Source organism: Festucalex cinctus, chromosome 15 (genome assembly GCF_051991245.1).
Source record: "Festucalex cinctus isolate MCC-2025b chromosome 15, RoL_Fcin_1.0, whole genome shotgun sequence".
Taxonomy (NCBI): domain Eukaryota; kingdom Metazoa; phylum Chordata; class Actinopteri; order Syngnathiformes; family Syngnathidae; genus Festucalex; species Festucalex cinctus.
This window is the reverse complement of record NC_135425.1, coordinates 19011344-19027765: the sequence shown is the minus strand read 5'-3', so window position 1 is coordinate 19027765 and position 16422 is coordinate 19011344. Positions and strand designations below refer to the sequence as shown.

Below are 16422 nucleotides of genomic sequence, written 5' to 3'. Positions count from 1 at the left end.
GATGAGGGAGAGGAGAATGCCTCCTCCTTCCTTCCTGATTGATTGTTCTTGCTCAGTGAGCAGACGAGCAGAATAGGTCCGACTCAAGTCCAGATGCAGACGCCTTTTAAATACAGCTCCACAACTATTAGATTTGTTTGATAAACGCTTATTGTGGTCATTATGGTTATATGAGCGCAGAAAATACATAAACCAACTTGACCCCACTCAACCATTTAAATGGTTCACTCAATCAAAGTAGCTATGCGAGTGGTGCAAGTGGGTGGATGTCACACTAGCAAGCGGCAAGGAACAAACGTTGAATGACGTGTTGGGGGGGGGGCGACATTTAACAAAAAAGGAATTACAAAATTTGAATTATGCAGTTGGAGGAAATTCGATGAGTTGCCATAAAATACAAAAAATTACTCTAAACATGATCTTTTCTCCCAATTTCAGGTCACTAGCAAATTAAACGCCCACAAACTCATATAGTAGTGATTTATTTGTATTTTTTTTTAATTGGGGGACTGACAAACAACTCTGGACCAAGTAGTGTATTAAATGTGAAGGGGCACTGCCATCTAGCGGTCAAGTAGAGTATAAAGGACTGGACTGCTTAGGTTCCTTGAGCAATCTTCCGATATTTCTAGAACCTTTACTGAAAATATTTTACAACAACAAAAACGCATATACACTAAATTTATTTTAAAATTATAAATATGGCCCCCACAAAAGCTATTATGTTGTGATTAATTTAAAAGCATTTTTGGAACCACTGCCTTAGACTGAGTAATCAAATCCCACCTTAATGGTATTATTTTTCTACATTATTCACGGTGGGCCAGCAATGAAAACGTCACAGGACAAAACAAAACAAAAAAACACAAAAAACAAACAAACAAAAAAAAACACTCGAATATATAATAGTCGCAAAGGATCAAAATTTGCTGGATAAAATATTAAAAACTGTGCAATGCATTTAAAGTTAAAATGGAATTTTTGCCCTGTATGTGCACATTCAAAGGTTTTGGGCCTGGATCACGGTACATTGATGACTTAATTGTTTATTCTATTCTGACAAGAATGGCATCATTGATACAAGACTTCAGACACAGATTAGGAGTTTATTCACACATCACATACTACAGTGGGTTATGTAGTCCAGAAACAGTTTTGAACAGCGCTGCCATTAGAAGACACAAAAACAAAAACAAAACAAAAAAAGATACTGAACCCTTACTTCGTCATTATATAAAAATAGTGTTGCTACAAAAGTATAAATTAGGCTTACTAATAAGACAACTCAGGTGGGAATCTACACGGGAAGGAGGGGGGGGGGGGGGGGGGGTTGGATCAAACGTGTTGTATAACAGTAGAAAATGAAAACGCCTGTAAAATAGGATTAAAAGCAACACATGGTTGTCAACCTGATTTGATAATGCAGACTAGAAGCCAAAGAACACATGTCAGTGTTAGCATATTTTTACAATTGACGTCTTAAGTTAAAATCAAACTTATAGCGGCTTAGCTAACAGTATCTAAGTTGAGTTCTTTGATGATATCAAAAGACCTTTATTTATTTTTTTTCTCCTTGAAATGCTACTGTAGAAAAAAGAGGTATAATGTTATCGGCGCTCCCCTAATGTGTCTCTGTATTGACGGCGCCCTCTCGTGGCATAAAAAACAGCAGTTCTCTCGTATTTACATAATACGTCCTCGGAAAACGGATGTCGTCGACCACGCATTCGCACACCCCATGATCAGCAGTACCTTGGCCGCCACCCTCCACACCCGAGAGGTTAAATCAAAACACTGGCTTCAAACCGTATCATATAATCTTATTAAAAAGCATGCATAATTATCTTACTATAGAATTCTCATTTAAGCAGGAAAACAAAACAAAACAAAAAAACGCTAGTTCTAGGTTTCGATTATGTTGACGCAATCGTCGTGACGTCAACTAATGGCATTTTGTCCCAGAGCGTGTCCTATTTAAAATACATACTTTAAAAACGTTACAAATCCCTTCATCTATTCCTGGCAAAGAAAACCACTAACTTCAAAGCATTTATAGTTTTTTCTTTTTTCTTTTTTTGACAATGAGCAGCAACAATACCTTTTAAATATTGAGGTAAAGTATTAAATTGTTATATTTCGAATAAAGTACATTTTTGCTGTACTCATTTAAAATGGCAATCACAAAAAATGATTACGTGATTACGAACTGTTGTCGATAGCACATAATTGTTAATGGAGGTGAAATGGAGTGCATGATTTGACCACTTCAGTCAGCTATTGTGTTTTACAAAGCATTGAGATGGAACGTGTGGAAAAAGTGACTTTTAAATGGCTTGTAAGCAAACTGGAGAAACAAGCTTTTAGGCCTGGTACACACAAGCATCTTTTCAAATCTTAAAATTGTGTTTTATTTGAGGAAACGTTTGTCATTGGGCAGGACATTTTTAACACCGGCGCTTCCTTGTTATGTCATTGCGCTTCTTCGATTGGCTACATTAGGTTCGAGTCACAGTTCACAAAGTCAAATAGTAGTCGACTTTTCCTGCACACATCAAGATTTTTGGTCATAACTATTGAATGTTGAATATTTAAGATTGTCGACCCCACACCCAAAGGATATTCTAATAATGCAATCTTAGAAAATATAAGATAGTCGGGCATTTTACATCCTTGGTTGGGAAGGGGAAAAATGATGATGAAAATGGCCCGTGTGCATCTTCTACAACTATAAGTGGGGTTAATTTACATAACGACCCACGCATGACACAAACGCTAGACTGGTTGATAATTGAGGGCCACTTTCAAGTGATGGCTGAAAAACGAGCCCCTGGCACTACACTGTATATACTCGATCCACAGTGTAGCATTTAAACAACTGCTTCAAGTTAAAATGATTTTTTTTTTCCTTGACGGACACTGGCTTTTTTTTTTTTTCCCCTCCCTTTCTCTCCACACTTGAACGTTGCTTTCTCAAGTAGGAGCAAGCAGCTGACCGCAGCACACAGTTGCTGGTATGAGGACGAGAGCTGGCCCGCCGATCGATGCGGCAAAAGAGGTGGCCAAACGCCAGCCGGAACACGCACACTTGCTGGCAAGATCCAGCCCGAGCTTATGCATACACTAGCAGGCGAGATGAAAGGAGTCATGCGAAGCCGCGATTCACAAAGATGGGGCTCTGTCCCCAGTCGTCGTCGTAATGAAAGCTGGGATGGATGAGGATGAGTGCTGTCTCACATTTCCCCTAAATATGGGCTAATGCCAGGAAGACAAGAAATGGGGTCTTGTTGATCCGGGGGGTATTTTGACAAAAGCATGTCACAGATGTTAATTCAATGACTGGGGAACTGTTTTAAGATTGTGAAAACAACGCAGACTACTACGCCTCTCCTTTAAATGTTTACAACTATTATTAAAAGTCATTAAATAAAGAAATCAACAATATATGGTATAAAGAAATGCAACATTTTTAGACATAAAAATATCATTGTTAAATTAATCGACTGTTCATTAATTAAAAGTTCAAAGGAATATAGTCCAATGCCCTTCCCTAATCCCCAAATCCAGGTTGCACGGAATCAGGTTACTCACAAAAAGACATGATTTTAAATATGGGAAAAGGAAAACTATAATAAAAATAATAAATGCTAAAAATCAGATTTTCAATAAACTACAAGCATCTTTTGTTAAAAAAAAAAAATGTGCGTATGGCATCTAAAGCAGTTTGTGAGTGTTAAGATGTATATTTACAGATTGTTCCACTGTTTAAATAGAATACTGAAAAAATATACTAATATAGTATTAATTGAAGACAATTACGGACCTCTCGTTATTGAAGACACCTCATGAGCATAAATTCTTACAATAGGGAATTGGGTGGCAGCTCAAAAAGCACTTGGTAAGTACATTTGTTCATACAATTGACCAGTGGAGGGCGCAGTTTCAAACAGTCAGGCAAATCCTGCTTTGCGAAGCAACAACAAAAAAATACAAACAAATGGGATGTTGCAGAGAAGGCAATGACTTAGCAACATAAAGGCATTTTTTTTTCTTGACAAAAGGTAAGAAAGGTAAAGAACACACAAACGAAACTCATTCATCCAAGCCAAGGCAATTTAAGGAGGTATTAGCCCACAAAAAATAAAATAAAAATAAAATAAATCAAAATGATCAAAAGGAACAATTTTAGTGTGGATGTTGGCGGCAGGTGGGTATTAGTGGCCATGCCAGTGCATCTGTCTCACAATACCACGTTTATTTCAAACGACACTACAAGCTGTATTTGAGTGTACCATGTACCTCAATAGGGAAGTCAAAGTACAGTGAAGGAAATGACGGGTTTAATTTTTTCCTTCGGGAGATTTCCGTTTTAATTTCCACAAAAAAAACAAAAAAAGTGATTACCAGTGGGAGCAGGGTGTCTGCTACAAATCGGTTTTAGTAGATGACGTGTTTGCCCGACAACCACACACTGTACTGTAGCTTATTGCCTAAAGAAATCAACACATTAAGCCCCACTTAAGGAAGACTAAACTATATTGATTAAAAAGAATAAAAATAATTCTACCAGCAATGTATTTAACAGAACCATGGCTATTCAACTACTACCGCTTTCCTGTAAATAACAGTGGAAAAACACCAACATAATATATATAAAAAAATAAATAAAAAAAAAACGAAATAACAGCAGGTCAGTATGCTTCTCTACAGTGAGCAAGCTAAAACGGCCTTGTGATTTAAATATATTAAATAGAAGCTTGGTTGTACCATCCTAAACATCTGATCAGAGTTGTCAAGTGTGCCTACAAGCCAAGCGGTGCAGCTAGCAAGACAAAGGCTGGATTTACACTGCATGATTCCGGTGAAACAAGTCTGGTTTCTGTTGTCAATTTAAATGTGTCATGGTCGTGGAAATGGTATCTGCATAAACAGCTTCTCACCATCTCCGAGGGAGAGCCTGGACAACATACAGAGGAAATTCATTTCAACCGCTTCCCTGCGGGATCTTGCTCTTTCGGTCACGAGCTGTGTGAGGGTAGGAACGCAGACTGATCAGAAAATTAAGAGCGTCAACTTTTGGCTCAACAACTCCTTCACCATGACAGACCGATACAGAGTCTGCATCACCGCAGACGCTGCACCGATCCGCCTGTCGATCGAGTCGTGATCAAGACCCCCAAAATACTTGAACTCCTTCCTCCACTTAGGGCCGGATCTCATCCCCGACCAGAGAAGGCACTCCACCCTTGTCCGACTTGGTCAGTTTGGAGCCAGATGTAAAAGATTAAAAATATGACCATTAAAACAAGGACTCAGTGTAGGCAATTCCGCATTAAATCAGGACTGGCCTTAGACATGCCATGTAAATCCAGCCAAAGAAAACAACCAGCGGATGACGTTAATATGACAAAGTTTAAGATTGTAATCCACTTTTTTTTTTTTCTTTTTAAAGATTTCTGAATAAAAAGTTGATGGGCTTAGCAGTTTTTGTGCAAGCTGCTGAGATAATTAATTTAAAATAAAAAATAAAAAATCCAATCTCTGTGCCATTGCCACAAATTCGGTTGTGAGACTTGAGGTGCAAAAGGCAGTGAAATTTCGGAACCGTTTGTGTGTAGCCTCACTCTTACCGATCTTACCTGCAATCCCGTAAGTCTAACAGCATGTAGCCTTTAAAGCAGTTGAGTCTTCATGCCTGACACCCAAACAGCTACTGTTCCGTCCCTAAAGCACTGAATATCTCTATGTCAGTGTGTCATATCGTACGTTACGAGCGTTACTGTTCCAAATGCCTGTAACCTAAAAAACGTCTTTTTTCCTGTCTTTTCCATACACAATTAGCTTTACAGTCGGTCTACGCATATATAAATATGTCTCTGGTGGAAGGTTTGGTTAGTTAGCCCATGTTGGAGCGAAGGAAAATGAGTTTGTTCATTTCTTCAGCGGTTACCTGCTGCCTCCTCTTCATAGCCAGGCTCTGCTCGCATACCGTTACACATTCGCTGCGTATGCCCACTGCGGGCACAGCCAGGAGCCACAGTGCCAGGCGGGCGAGCCTGGGGAATTTGTCGCCCATTGTCGAACTCCAGTAGTGGAAGAGATCGGTGGTGCCTTGGAGGAGCGGCTCAGCAAGGTATTGGAAGATCTCTTGCCTGACGTGGCTTTGGTTGTCGTCGTTGGCCGACAAGGTGACCCTGGAAAGGCCTCCGTTGTTTCCGGACCCCTCCACTCGGGTTATTTTGGGCATGGGTGGGCCGTCATTGTCCCGCTCCTCACCGCACGACGAGCCGGCGGCAGTCATGCCCCCATCCCTTGGTTCGGCTGCAAGTTCGCATGCTCGGGAGATGATGTCCTCGTGCTGGTAAGCCGCAACCAAACGTAGTTTGAGCTGAGGGTCCAATACCATCGCCACCTGGTGGGCTCGCTCAACCTGGGGATAAAAGGGATGTTTTTAGTATCGCAAGTACAGTATACCATGCTTTATCTATACATCTTACAGCAGTGACTCACAAACCAAGTTAGTGCATCATGAGATAATTAGGGATGCCACGAGAAATTATTCAATTTCACTTCGGCAAAAATTATCTATTCATTTCAAATACAGTGGTGCCTGGACATACGAGTGACCCGACCGATTCACAAATCTGCTTAGAATCGTGGGGAAACAGCTCATTTTCATCATTGTCATGACTGTGTCATGACAGGGTTATGTTTGAGCCATGACTGAGGTCAAGTGTGTTTTGAACTGATGTAGTCAGCATCTAGTTACAATTGGTCTTAAGCTATGTGATGTCAAGGGTCTTTAATCTCTTTATCTGGTCAACAGTCAATCAGATAATTCCATGTCCGTCCTGTTACCCACATGTCTAGCCACAACCAATCAGATCGATTCACTGTCTATATAAGCTGTCTGAGAAATGTGTGTCTTTGTCGGATCATTCCTCTGTCCAGCTGGCCACCTGCTTCTCTCTTCCGCGATGCCTTCTCGTTGTTTCTGGTCAAGTCAAGTTTGTTCCACGCCTCTCGATGTGAATAAATAGTTAAAATCTTATTTGTGTCTGCGTTTTTTCCAACCCCAGAACATAACAATCACGGCCTGGCTTGATCTATTATACTCTGCTGCCACCTGTTGGCCTTTTTGTAAATACAAATTTTCATCTGTTCTCTGCAGTTGAGGCTGTATCAAACCCTTCTGTATGCTCTAGCATTAAAAAAAAAGAAAATACATCTTTGTGACAATACATTTAAAATAGAACATATTTATACGCTTTTGGGAGCAAATGAATTAAGCATTTAAATGAAGTTACTGTTCTAATATACTTGTTGCTCATGTGAAAATGTAATAGTGATTAAATAGAGTTTAGTCCTAACAATAACATTAGGAAATGGTAAGAAATGCTACCTTGAAGTTCTCCTTGAGCGCTTCTAGAAAGTAGTGGCAGAGTTTGCTGGCCATGCCGGTTCCCGCCTCTCCAGCTTTGGAAGTGAAGAACTTCTCCAGGCGCAGGTAAACAGGAAGCACCTGCTGGAGGGTGGGCCGCCTCTGGCTGCTCAGCTCCAGTGCTGCCAGGCGCAGAGGGGCCAGCAGACAAGTCAGCGTGCCAAGCAAGTGCTTGTTAAGGCCCTGGAGCAGCGGTGCTGTGGACTTGCTGCGCCCGTACGTCTCACAGATGTGCTCAAAGTGGGCGTGGACCTGCAGCAGAGCCTCAGCCGTACGGTCCCAGCAGGGCGGGGTGGGGAACTGGGCGGCGCTGCCCTGCGCGCCTTCTTCGGTCGTGCTTTGGGGAGTGTTGGTGTGCTGCTCCTGCCTCAGTGCCAGCGTGGTGGAGGCGGAGATGTCTTTACACGTGGCGAGGAGCTCGGCCAGCTCGTGGAGGCCTCGGGCCTGCAGGCTACGCTTACCCAGGACGGCCTGGACCACGGCGCCGAGCGAACACCCCGCGCAGCGCAAGCATATCCTGCCCCTGCCGCCGAGCGGGGATGCCCCGAACCCGGCCGCCGACACCCGGGGCTCTGCCACGTACACAGTGCGAACGTCTGACATCACGAACTCCGACAACACGTTCTGGACCCAGTGGTGAATCTGCTCGGGCCCCTCCCTCAGCTCCGCCTCCCGCACGCCAAGCACATAGCGTTTCAGTCTGGATCCCTCCACCTGGTACGCCGTCAGAACGTAGCAAGCGTCCGGGCCCGACGTCTGGGAGTGGCAAGTGACTGCGATGCCGAGCGAGGCGTTGGAGCCAAGCGCGCACGTCACCTTGACCTTAACCTGGTTGTACATGCGGGGCAGCTGACGCAGCGCCAAGGCACTCATGTTGCCGAGGGCGTCGCGGGTGGAGTAGGCACCGTGACGTGCCCCTGTGTCCACTAGCGTCTGGGCCAGCTTGAGGAAGTCCTTGCTGTTGAGAACGTTGAGCATGTTCAGATCAGAACACATTACCCGTAAGAGACGCTCAGCCACCTGTAGCCGCTCTTTCTCAGGCAGCCCATTATTATCTGGACAGAAAGAAACATCAGTTAGGACAATATAGACAGTAAAAATAGATCATAGACCGTAAAAAATAGATCACAATGAACCTCAACTGAATAGAATGGGTTCAGGGTAGAGATAAGCGCCGATATAGTGGGCATTTTGACGAATATTGGTATCGGCCTTTAATATCTTATAGCCGATATAAGGTAAATTTAAAACCATTTTAATCTCAGGGAGCTATTCATTTAAATTTTCAGTTAAGGACTGGTGAGGAGTTTTGTTTTGTTACCTCCCACATTCCAAATAAAACATTTGATTGAAGATTCTAAATTACGTATGCACAGGTATGAATTGTGTTGTTTCCCCCCATTGACCAGTTCAGGGTGTATCCCACTACTTTCCCTAAGTCACCTAAGCACCCCTAGGCTGTTTCAGGTTAAGCTGTGCAGAAAATGGATGAATTGGGGTAAATCACCAACAAAAGTATCATAAAAGGTATAAATATTGAAATATAATGATCTTGTGTCATCAGTAAAAAATGTACTTTAAAATGTTAAAACTCAAATACTTAGAAATCTGGGCTTTTATTGTTGAACAAAAAGATGATATATGTTCTGTTCTAATGAATGGCAACAGGTGGTGAGATACCGGTTGATTGTACCTTTTGCCATCTGAACGAAGAGCATTTATTTGTTATACCTGTCACTATATACCGTTGGCTTAGAAAGAACAATTTAACGCTCCAATTGCACTGTATGAATATAATAATTTAGTCAAAACGTACGGGTGACATTGTGGTTCCTCTGGGCAAGACTTTGAGGTTGTATCTGTAGTTTGACTGGAGGATGGGGGGCCTGAGCCGAAGACACTCTCCACAGCGGCTCCTGAGGACCCGAGGCTGAGGAGGCTTTTGGAGAGTCCCCTTTGGTATGGTTCTCGTTGTCAGCTGAGGGAATGGAAACAAAATTTATCAGATAGTCTTGAAAGGTGGAAATGCAAGAAAGAAAAAAAAAAAAAAAAAAAAGCTGAAGAGCACTGCAAAGTGGAAAGAAAGTGGGAAGAATTTGAACGTTTCAAATATGGACCAAATTTTAAATAAAACGTCAGATGAGTAATTGCAACAACCAGTTCTCACATGCAGATCTGACATATGTCAAATTAATTTGATGAACGGACTTAACGTCAAAACAAAACGGTGGAAGATTTAAAAAATAAAATGGAAGGTAATCATAATACAAAAATAATTAAAGCCTGGATACGCCTAGTTTTTCACTAAAACTGCACATGTAAAAACCCTTTTTTTTTTTTTTTTTTTTTTAAATCAAGTAGAAATACTAGAATTAAGCCACTGCACAGCTACATGATTGTACTACTGGGGCAAGAAAAAAAAATCTGAACCAGGGGTCCCAGAACCAGATCTGCAACAACCACATGGGAGAACTTCATGCCTAGACATGATTGGTTTGTACAGACTTTAAATTCAATGCTTGCTTCGCTGCTGAGCTTCAACATGCATTTGTGAGAGTGGACTCACCAGCGTGGGACTGCATGTGCTCCAGCAGGTTGTTGTAGAACTGGAACTGGATGCCACAGGCACCACAAGTGTAGGGTTCTAAAAAATCACAAGGCCGAGAAGAGAGTTGAATCTCTCTTCAGTGACAAAAATGCAAATGCTAATGCATCTGTCCATTCGGCTGCCTTCATTAGGGCTCTATGCCACGTGTAGGCCAGGCTTATTATTACCTTTTGTCATCTTTTTTTTTTTTTTTTTTTTTTTTCTCTTCTGTAGCCAAAAGCATTTGTGACTCGATCCAGCAAAATGGTCCGGTTGTCGGAAGGATGTTTAACGAGCTACACGAAAACGTACAGTTTGCACGAACATGTCGATTTTAAGATTTTTCCACAAATAGCCTCCTTGAGGTCTCTAGTTTCATTTTCAAAGCAGCACAAAGGTAAGAAATTTAATCGAAGTGTATGAAAATGAGCAACTAGACAGTGTGCATCTCGTAACTGCTAGCTAGCGGCGCATCTTCGTACCTGTTTATTTAAAAGCAACCCGGATTTCCTGCCTAAAACGTCGTTCACAAATGATTTATATAAATGTTGTGAGGATAAACGGTTCTGATAATGGATGGATGGATGACAGAGCAACAAAGATGGGAAGTAACTAAGTACAAATGCTTCGTTACTGTACTTGAGTAGTTTTTTCCAGTACTTTGCAATTCACGGATTATTATTATTATTTTTAGAATACATTTTACTTTTATCCGTTACCTTTTAAAAACAGTATCTGTACTTTTTACTTGATACGTTTTCAAAACAGAGGGTCATTACTCGTTACTTTTGTTTTACGTGCATGACAACGATTAAAAAGTGATGTCGGCTTTTCCGCGTTATGTTCCTGGCTCGGCCATCACGGCCAATCATATGAAGCATTACACACGGTCTCCGACATCCCCGCTTTGTGATAGGCTCCATCTCAACTTATGAGATGACGCAATAGTGGAGAGTGTCCAAATTGAAACAAGTTTGAAACTGTCAACGTTATGGACTCGATTCAGAAGGAGCTAGCGAGTCGGCTGGCTAGCCGGTCCGCCCACCCATGGCCTTACCTGTGTTTAAATGTTCACCTTGGTCGGCTCGAAGAACAATTCATGAAGAATGTATTGTGTCCTGTGTAAACCTAAAGTCCACAAGCTAGCTGCCTGCAAGAATTCCCCGTCCAATCTGAAACAACTTACCGAGGTAAGGTACAATAAAGCTAAATAATCATTACCCTTTCGTTAGCTTGGCCCTGGTTAATGCACTGATCTGAATATATGTCTGGATAGCTTAATAGCCCGAGCAGACTACTGTATAAAATATACGGTATATGTACAGATTAGACAAACAGCTCGTAGGCGTTGGGGGGTGGGGGGGGTTTGTGGCGGGGTGGTCACTATTTTTTTTTAACAAATAAAATAAATGAATTAAATTTACCACCAGCCTGAGTCTAATATATCACCACAAATTTTCACTTTATGGTCTTTAAGTAGAATGAAATTAAAATAAAATGTGAAATATGAAACTTGAATATGAAAATCATTGTGATGGTCCCTGTGATGGCGAGTCACCCCGCCCCAAAATCCACGCAGGGTAAGGAGTGACTTGTAAATACAGTATTGTGTTCCTTGTGTATTATGTTGCGTGTGTGTTACTTGTCACAGGCCAGCAAATTGCAAATACCCATTTGATTCACACAAAATTATGAATTCAAATTTCCCAAAGGGGTATTATGACCTCATTGAAACAAGGAAACACCACAGGAGCAACAATAAAATAACTAAACTTTGGCTGATGCTTCAGAAGCTGAATGTGATCTTCAAAGTTGAGGCTGATTTCATCTGTTGAGAGGTCAAACTTCCAAAACGTTTAAGGGCTCAAATCTCAGACGATGGCCTTACCTGCTATTGGAATTGACTTTCCACTGATATTTTACCAGTTCCTGAAAAATTCAGGTTCAACAACGGCTGGGCTCATCAAACTCATATGTCACCAAACTCATTTGAATTGATTACCAAGAACTCTAAGATGCTGTGGAAACACAATTCTAAATTATCTGCTGAGCCTTTACAACCAAGAACTCCCTTTACCCAGAACTCAAAGATCCTGGGCGTGTTGGTGGAAAAGCAGCTTATGTAACCTCAGTGTACCTTTTCCCAACTCAGAACCAACATATTGGTGTAGTCGCATACCAAATATAGATATAAAAATCACTACATAAGACAAAGGCATAAAGAGTAAAATATTTTAGATTGGCACCCCTTGCACAAAAGTTGAGGCAGCCAATGCTGGAGGAAAAAAATAAAAAACAAAAATACTGAGCCGACTTCAGCTGCACACAATGCTGAATCGATTTGTTTGTTTTTGTTCTTGGAGTGAGGGGAGCAAACTCAGGGGAGAGCTGAAAATTCAAAACTTAAGAGCCAGAAAATACATTAAACAAGGGCAGATACTAAAATCATTAACAAAGGCTAGCAAGAGAGAAATAGGTGTGTAGTAATGAAATCACTTTGTGTCAGAACTCAATGTGATAAGTTGAAAAATTACTACTTCAAATTTTATAAACTCTTTGCAAAGTTATTAAAAAATTAGGTTATGTTCATTTGTTTTTGACATGTATTTTAATGGAGTTATCCTGTTTATGTTGTCAAAGGGGCGGCTCAGTGTGGAGACCGGATCAAAGCCTCCTACGGGTGTACAATAAGCCTTGTGCGTTCGTTCATCAGTGATGATAAATGCAGAAAATGTGTAGACGCACAATGGCTTTCAGAGAACTAAAAGTGAGATGAAATGTATGCTGCATATACATACTGTGCATTTGGTGGAAGCATAAAGGAAGATTTATGGGGGTAGGGCTGGTACTTACTCTGAGGTGTAGGGAAGGAAGTGGCCACCAGAGGGCTCGGAGTGCCTGTAAAGAGTAAGATGAGAAGAGAGAGTTAAGCTAATATAATCATTGTGGTGCTTGCTTCATTTATTCTGCATTTTGATTAATTTATGGCACGGAACTGTGCACAAGTGTCACACAGGCGCTTGTAAGGAACAAGTGACAATCAAAGAAAAGTAGTGCAAGCACAGACATTGTACCGCTAATATTATTCAGAGGGTAAACACTTTTCTCGAATTGATGCTGAACAAGGGAAAAAACGAGATAGACAACTCACCGCTTGAATTCTGTGAACTGTTTGTATCAACCAGACTAGACTGTAATGCATTGTCCAGCTTCCGTCGAAACTGACTGCCTGCATAAAAACAATAGATCGTAATTTTAATGCTACATATGGTGTTTTTTTTGTTGTTGTTGAAAGCAGCCATGAAAATCACTGATATGCAATTTAAATGTTAACATACAGCATACAGATCAATTGAGCTAGTGAATTCAATTGTGCTGTGCATCTCATCCAAAACTTTCTAAATGTTCTTATCACATTTAAAATGTGAGCTTAAATTATAATACAAATACGGTAAATAAAATATCTGCTGAGAGTAGTTCCATTTAAAGTTACAACATTGTATGATGACAGTCGTTGGCTCAAAATGTTGTGTAAGAAAATATTAAGGGTAGTAGTATCATTTTTGTCCATCTCTATTGTATTAGTTTTTCTTTTCTTTTATTACTTGCTTACTTTTTTTAAAATAATAATTCTGTTGAATCGCAGTTGAAAAGCAATGTCTCATGTTTGATTAAAGTTACTTCTGTGACCACTATGGGTTTTTCTCTCCTTAACAGAGCGGTGCCAACTTTGTTTCGCGGCTGCTTGACGAGTTGATAACACAGTCCGTGATTGAGAACGCGAGGCGCTAAGCTAAGGGAACAGATAGACAATAAGTTCGCATGCAGTCGCGGCAACAAGCTGCATGGCGCAGATCCTCTCCTTGTTCAGCCCTAATACATATTGTACTGTACTTGCCTTTGTCTAATCTGCATCTACAGAGGAAAAAATAGAAAGAGGGAATGAAAATAATGTGCTTACTTTTTATTTTATCAGTTTGGCTGGGGCCAAATTTACTCATGTCCAAGCTCCCACACTCCTGCACTCGAGACGTCTTCAAATCAAAGGAGCCTAAAAGGAGAGACACAAGAGCGAACATTACATTACAATGGCATTAAATAGACAAGGGATGGGCAACTTAAATGTTGGAGGTGGCCACAATTTTTCATCAGCGTTCCCGGGGGACCACATAGGATGACGCACTTCCTAAACAGATGAATCACAAAAATTGTATTTTAAATATGGACACAATACATGCTCTTAATATAGTACATTTCTCTATGCATGTATAAAATATTTTTAGGCCAGGATAATGAAATTTGCTTGCCCTTTTAATTTTTGTCAATTAGTTTTAAACAAAATAATGACCTTTTCTGCTCCTTTGAAAATAATAGAATAAATTTATTTAAAGCCTGTCAAGTCAACCAAGGACGCTTAAGTGTTGAAAAATGAATTGGGCTCCAATCAGATGACCGGAATTGTGCTCTGAATGCACCCATTATATAGTGGCTTGCTGGTCACAATAGGTTGTCTAACAAAATATTTAAAATACCATCATTTTTGTCATTCGCTGCGACTTGAGTTTTTTTTTTCTTCTTTTTTATTCACGCTGTAAAAGGCAACTTGGGTTAGTCCCTAACTTTTATTCGCTATGGGGCGGCTGGATGCGTCCTTACCAGAGGCCACAGTTTAATTTTCACTTTCGGCTGGATGCAAATTTTGGGCGAGTCCCCCGTGGCAATACTGCTTTTGAAGAAGCGGGTCGTTGCTGTATGGCGTAATTCTCCCTTTTATGTCCACCGTGGTACGAAATAATTACTCATGAGTGTCTCTGTAGTCTTGTAAAGCCATGTGATTTTACAGCACATGGTACGGCACAATGATCACATAACTGTCCAAAAATGGCCGCTATTGTACCTAATGCAGAAATAACCCTAAAAAGTCTTAATATATGATGTGTTTATCATTTCATGACATTTTTTTTCATGGAAGAGTTGAAACTATTTCATGGAATATTTGTTAGGTTTTAATAAATCTTGTATTGCTTTAAACAACTTTTTAAATGTTTTCACTGTTTATTGACAGTCTAGCTTCTATTTACTATGTGATGATTGTGTGTGTATATAGTTTTTTTTTTTTTTTTTTTTTTTTTTTTTTAAAGGAACGGGGCGAGAGGGTGGGGGTCCTCAAAACCACAATTTTGTCTAACCTTGACACATAAGTTACTCATTGCAGAATACTTTTTGTTCATTTTATAAAAAGGCAGAGGTACGTTTACAATAGACTGACACACTGGCTTGATGTATTTAATTGTTGGCTCCACAGTTATGGTGCAGAGGGAGGAAGAGGTCAAATATATAAGCTAATCGAGTGCACTAAAAGACATTACATATTAAGGTTATTTGATACAGAAGAGAAGAAAACACGGTTTCACTTAGGACTAATAAATATAGAAACTAAGAAACAAAGAAAGGGCTCACTCATGGGTGTGTGAAGCGCAACGTGCTCCTGGTATGGGTTGAAATATTTGTACTGCTTCCCGCAGAACTCGCAAACAAAGCTGCCCGTTTCTGCAGAAGAGGAGAAACGGGAAAATGTGTCTTAAATTAAGACTGAAACAAATTGGGGCAAAAAATTGACAGTATCATACCTAATGTTGAAACTTACAGTGCGGTACAATACAGTATAATGTGAGTCTCAAGCACATAACCATTCTTTGAATTGGAGAGGAAATGACTTAAAGAAACAGCAATTCTGAGTCTCTGACTCTGACTGAGGAAAAAAAATAATTAACTGCTCCATCACGCTTGCTCAAACAAAAAAAATAATAAAAAAAATATATACAGTATATCAACACACACAGACATCCCATAAAACAATCAAAATAGACTTTTCAAACATTTTTTTTGTTTATTGTATTTCGTTTTATTTTATTTCCTTGAGTGAAGCTTGATGATTTAATAAAATATATAATTATGTGGGACCCCCATTACCGATAAATAGCCCAATAAAAAAAGTGATACTTGAGCAGTCACGTGAGACCACTGACATTTTTGCCGTAGCTGGAGTGTTTTGGCTTGGGTCACCGTAAATACTGGTTTCAATAACAAGGTGCGCCCAGAGATCTTCAGTAAAAAAGTGACTCAATACTGCAACTGTGTAGCATCTGCTATGGCATATTTACCTTCAACACTGGGGCGCTGTTGTAATAACGTCAGAGTATCAAGGTCATTCGTCCTCTATTCCGGTTCAAAGTCGTCAAAATGTTCGACATTCTCAGTGTCTAGCTATGTCTTAACAATACATCACTGTCAACTTAATGTTACAGTGATTCGAAGTCCTCAGCACATCATCTATCTCTACCATCATTTATTTCACAACTCCTGCGAATCTGCGTCAGCCATGAATGTTCGGAAA

The 16422-nt window shown here is 40.4% G+C and overlaps 1 protein-coding gene across 6 annotated transcripts in view; it reads right to left on the bottom strand.

Moving 5' to 3' along the window:
- Window positions 1-1086: 1086 nt before the first annotated feature.
- znf618 (zinc finger protein 618) overlaps window positions 1087-16422 on the bottom strand; it is a 51936-nt gene continuing 36600 nt past the window's right edge. For 5 of the 6 annotated variants that reach the window (XM_077496965.1, XM_077496967.1, XM_077496968.1 and 2 more), the window contains 8 exons: window positions 15486-15575; window positions 13987-14076; window positions 13177-13254; window positions 12879-12923; window positions 10005-10082; window positions 9255-9416; window positions 7400-8493; window positions 1087-6427 (listed from right to left, as the gene is read on the bottom strand). In XM_077496965.1, coding sequence (XP_077353091.1) covers window positions 5894-6427; window positions 7400-8493; window positions 9255-9416; window positions 10005-10082; window positions 12879-12923; window positions 13177-13254; window positions 13987-14076; window positions 15486-15575 — 2171 coding nt within the window. In that variant the 3' untranslated portion in view covers window positions 1087-5893. The remainder of the gene's footprint in view (window positions 6428-7399; window positions 8494-9254; window positions 9417-10004; window positions 10083-12878; window positions 12924-13176; window positions 13255-13986; window positions 14077-15485; window positions 15576-16422) is intronic. The other variant, XM_077496970.1, reaches the window with a different exon arrangement.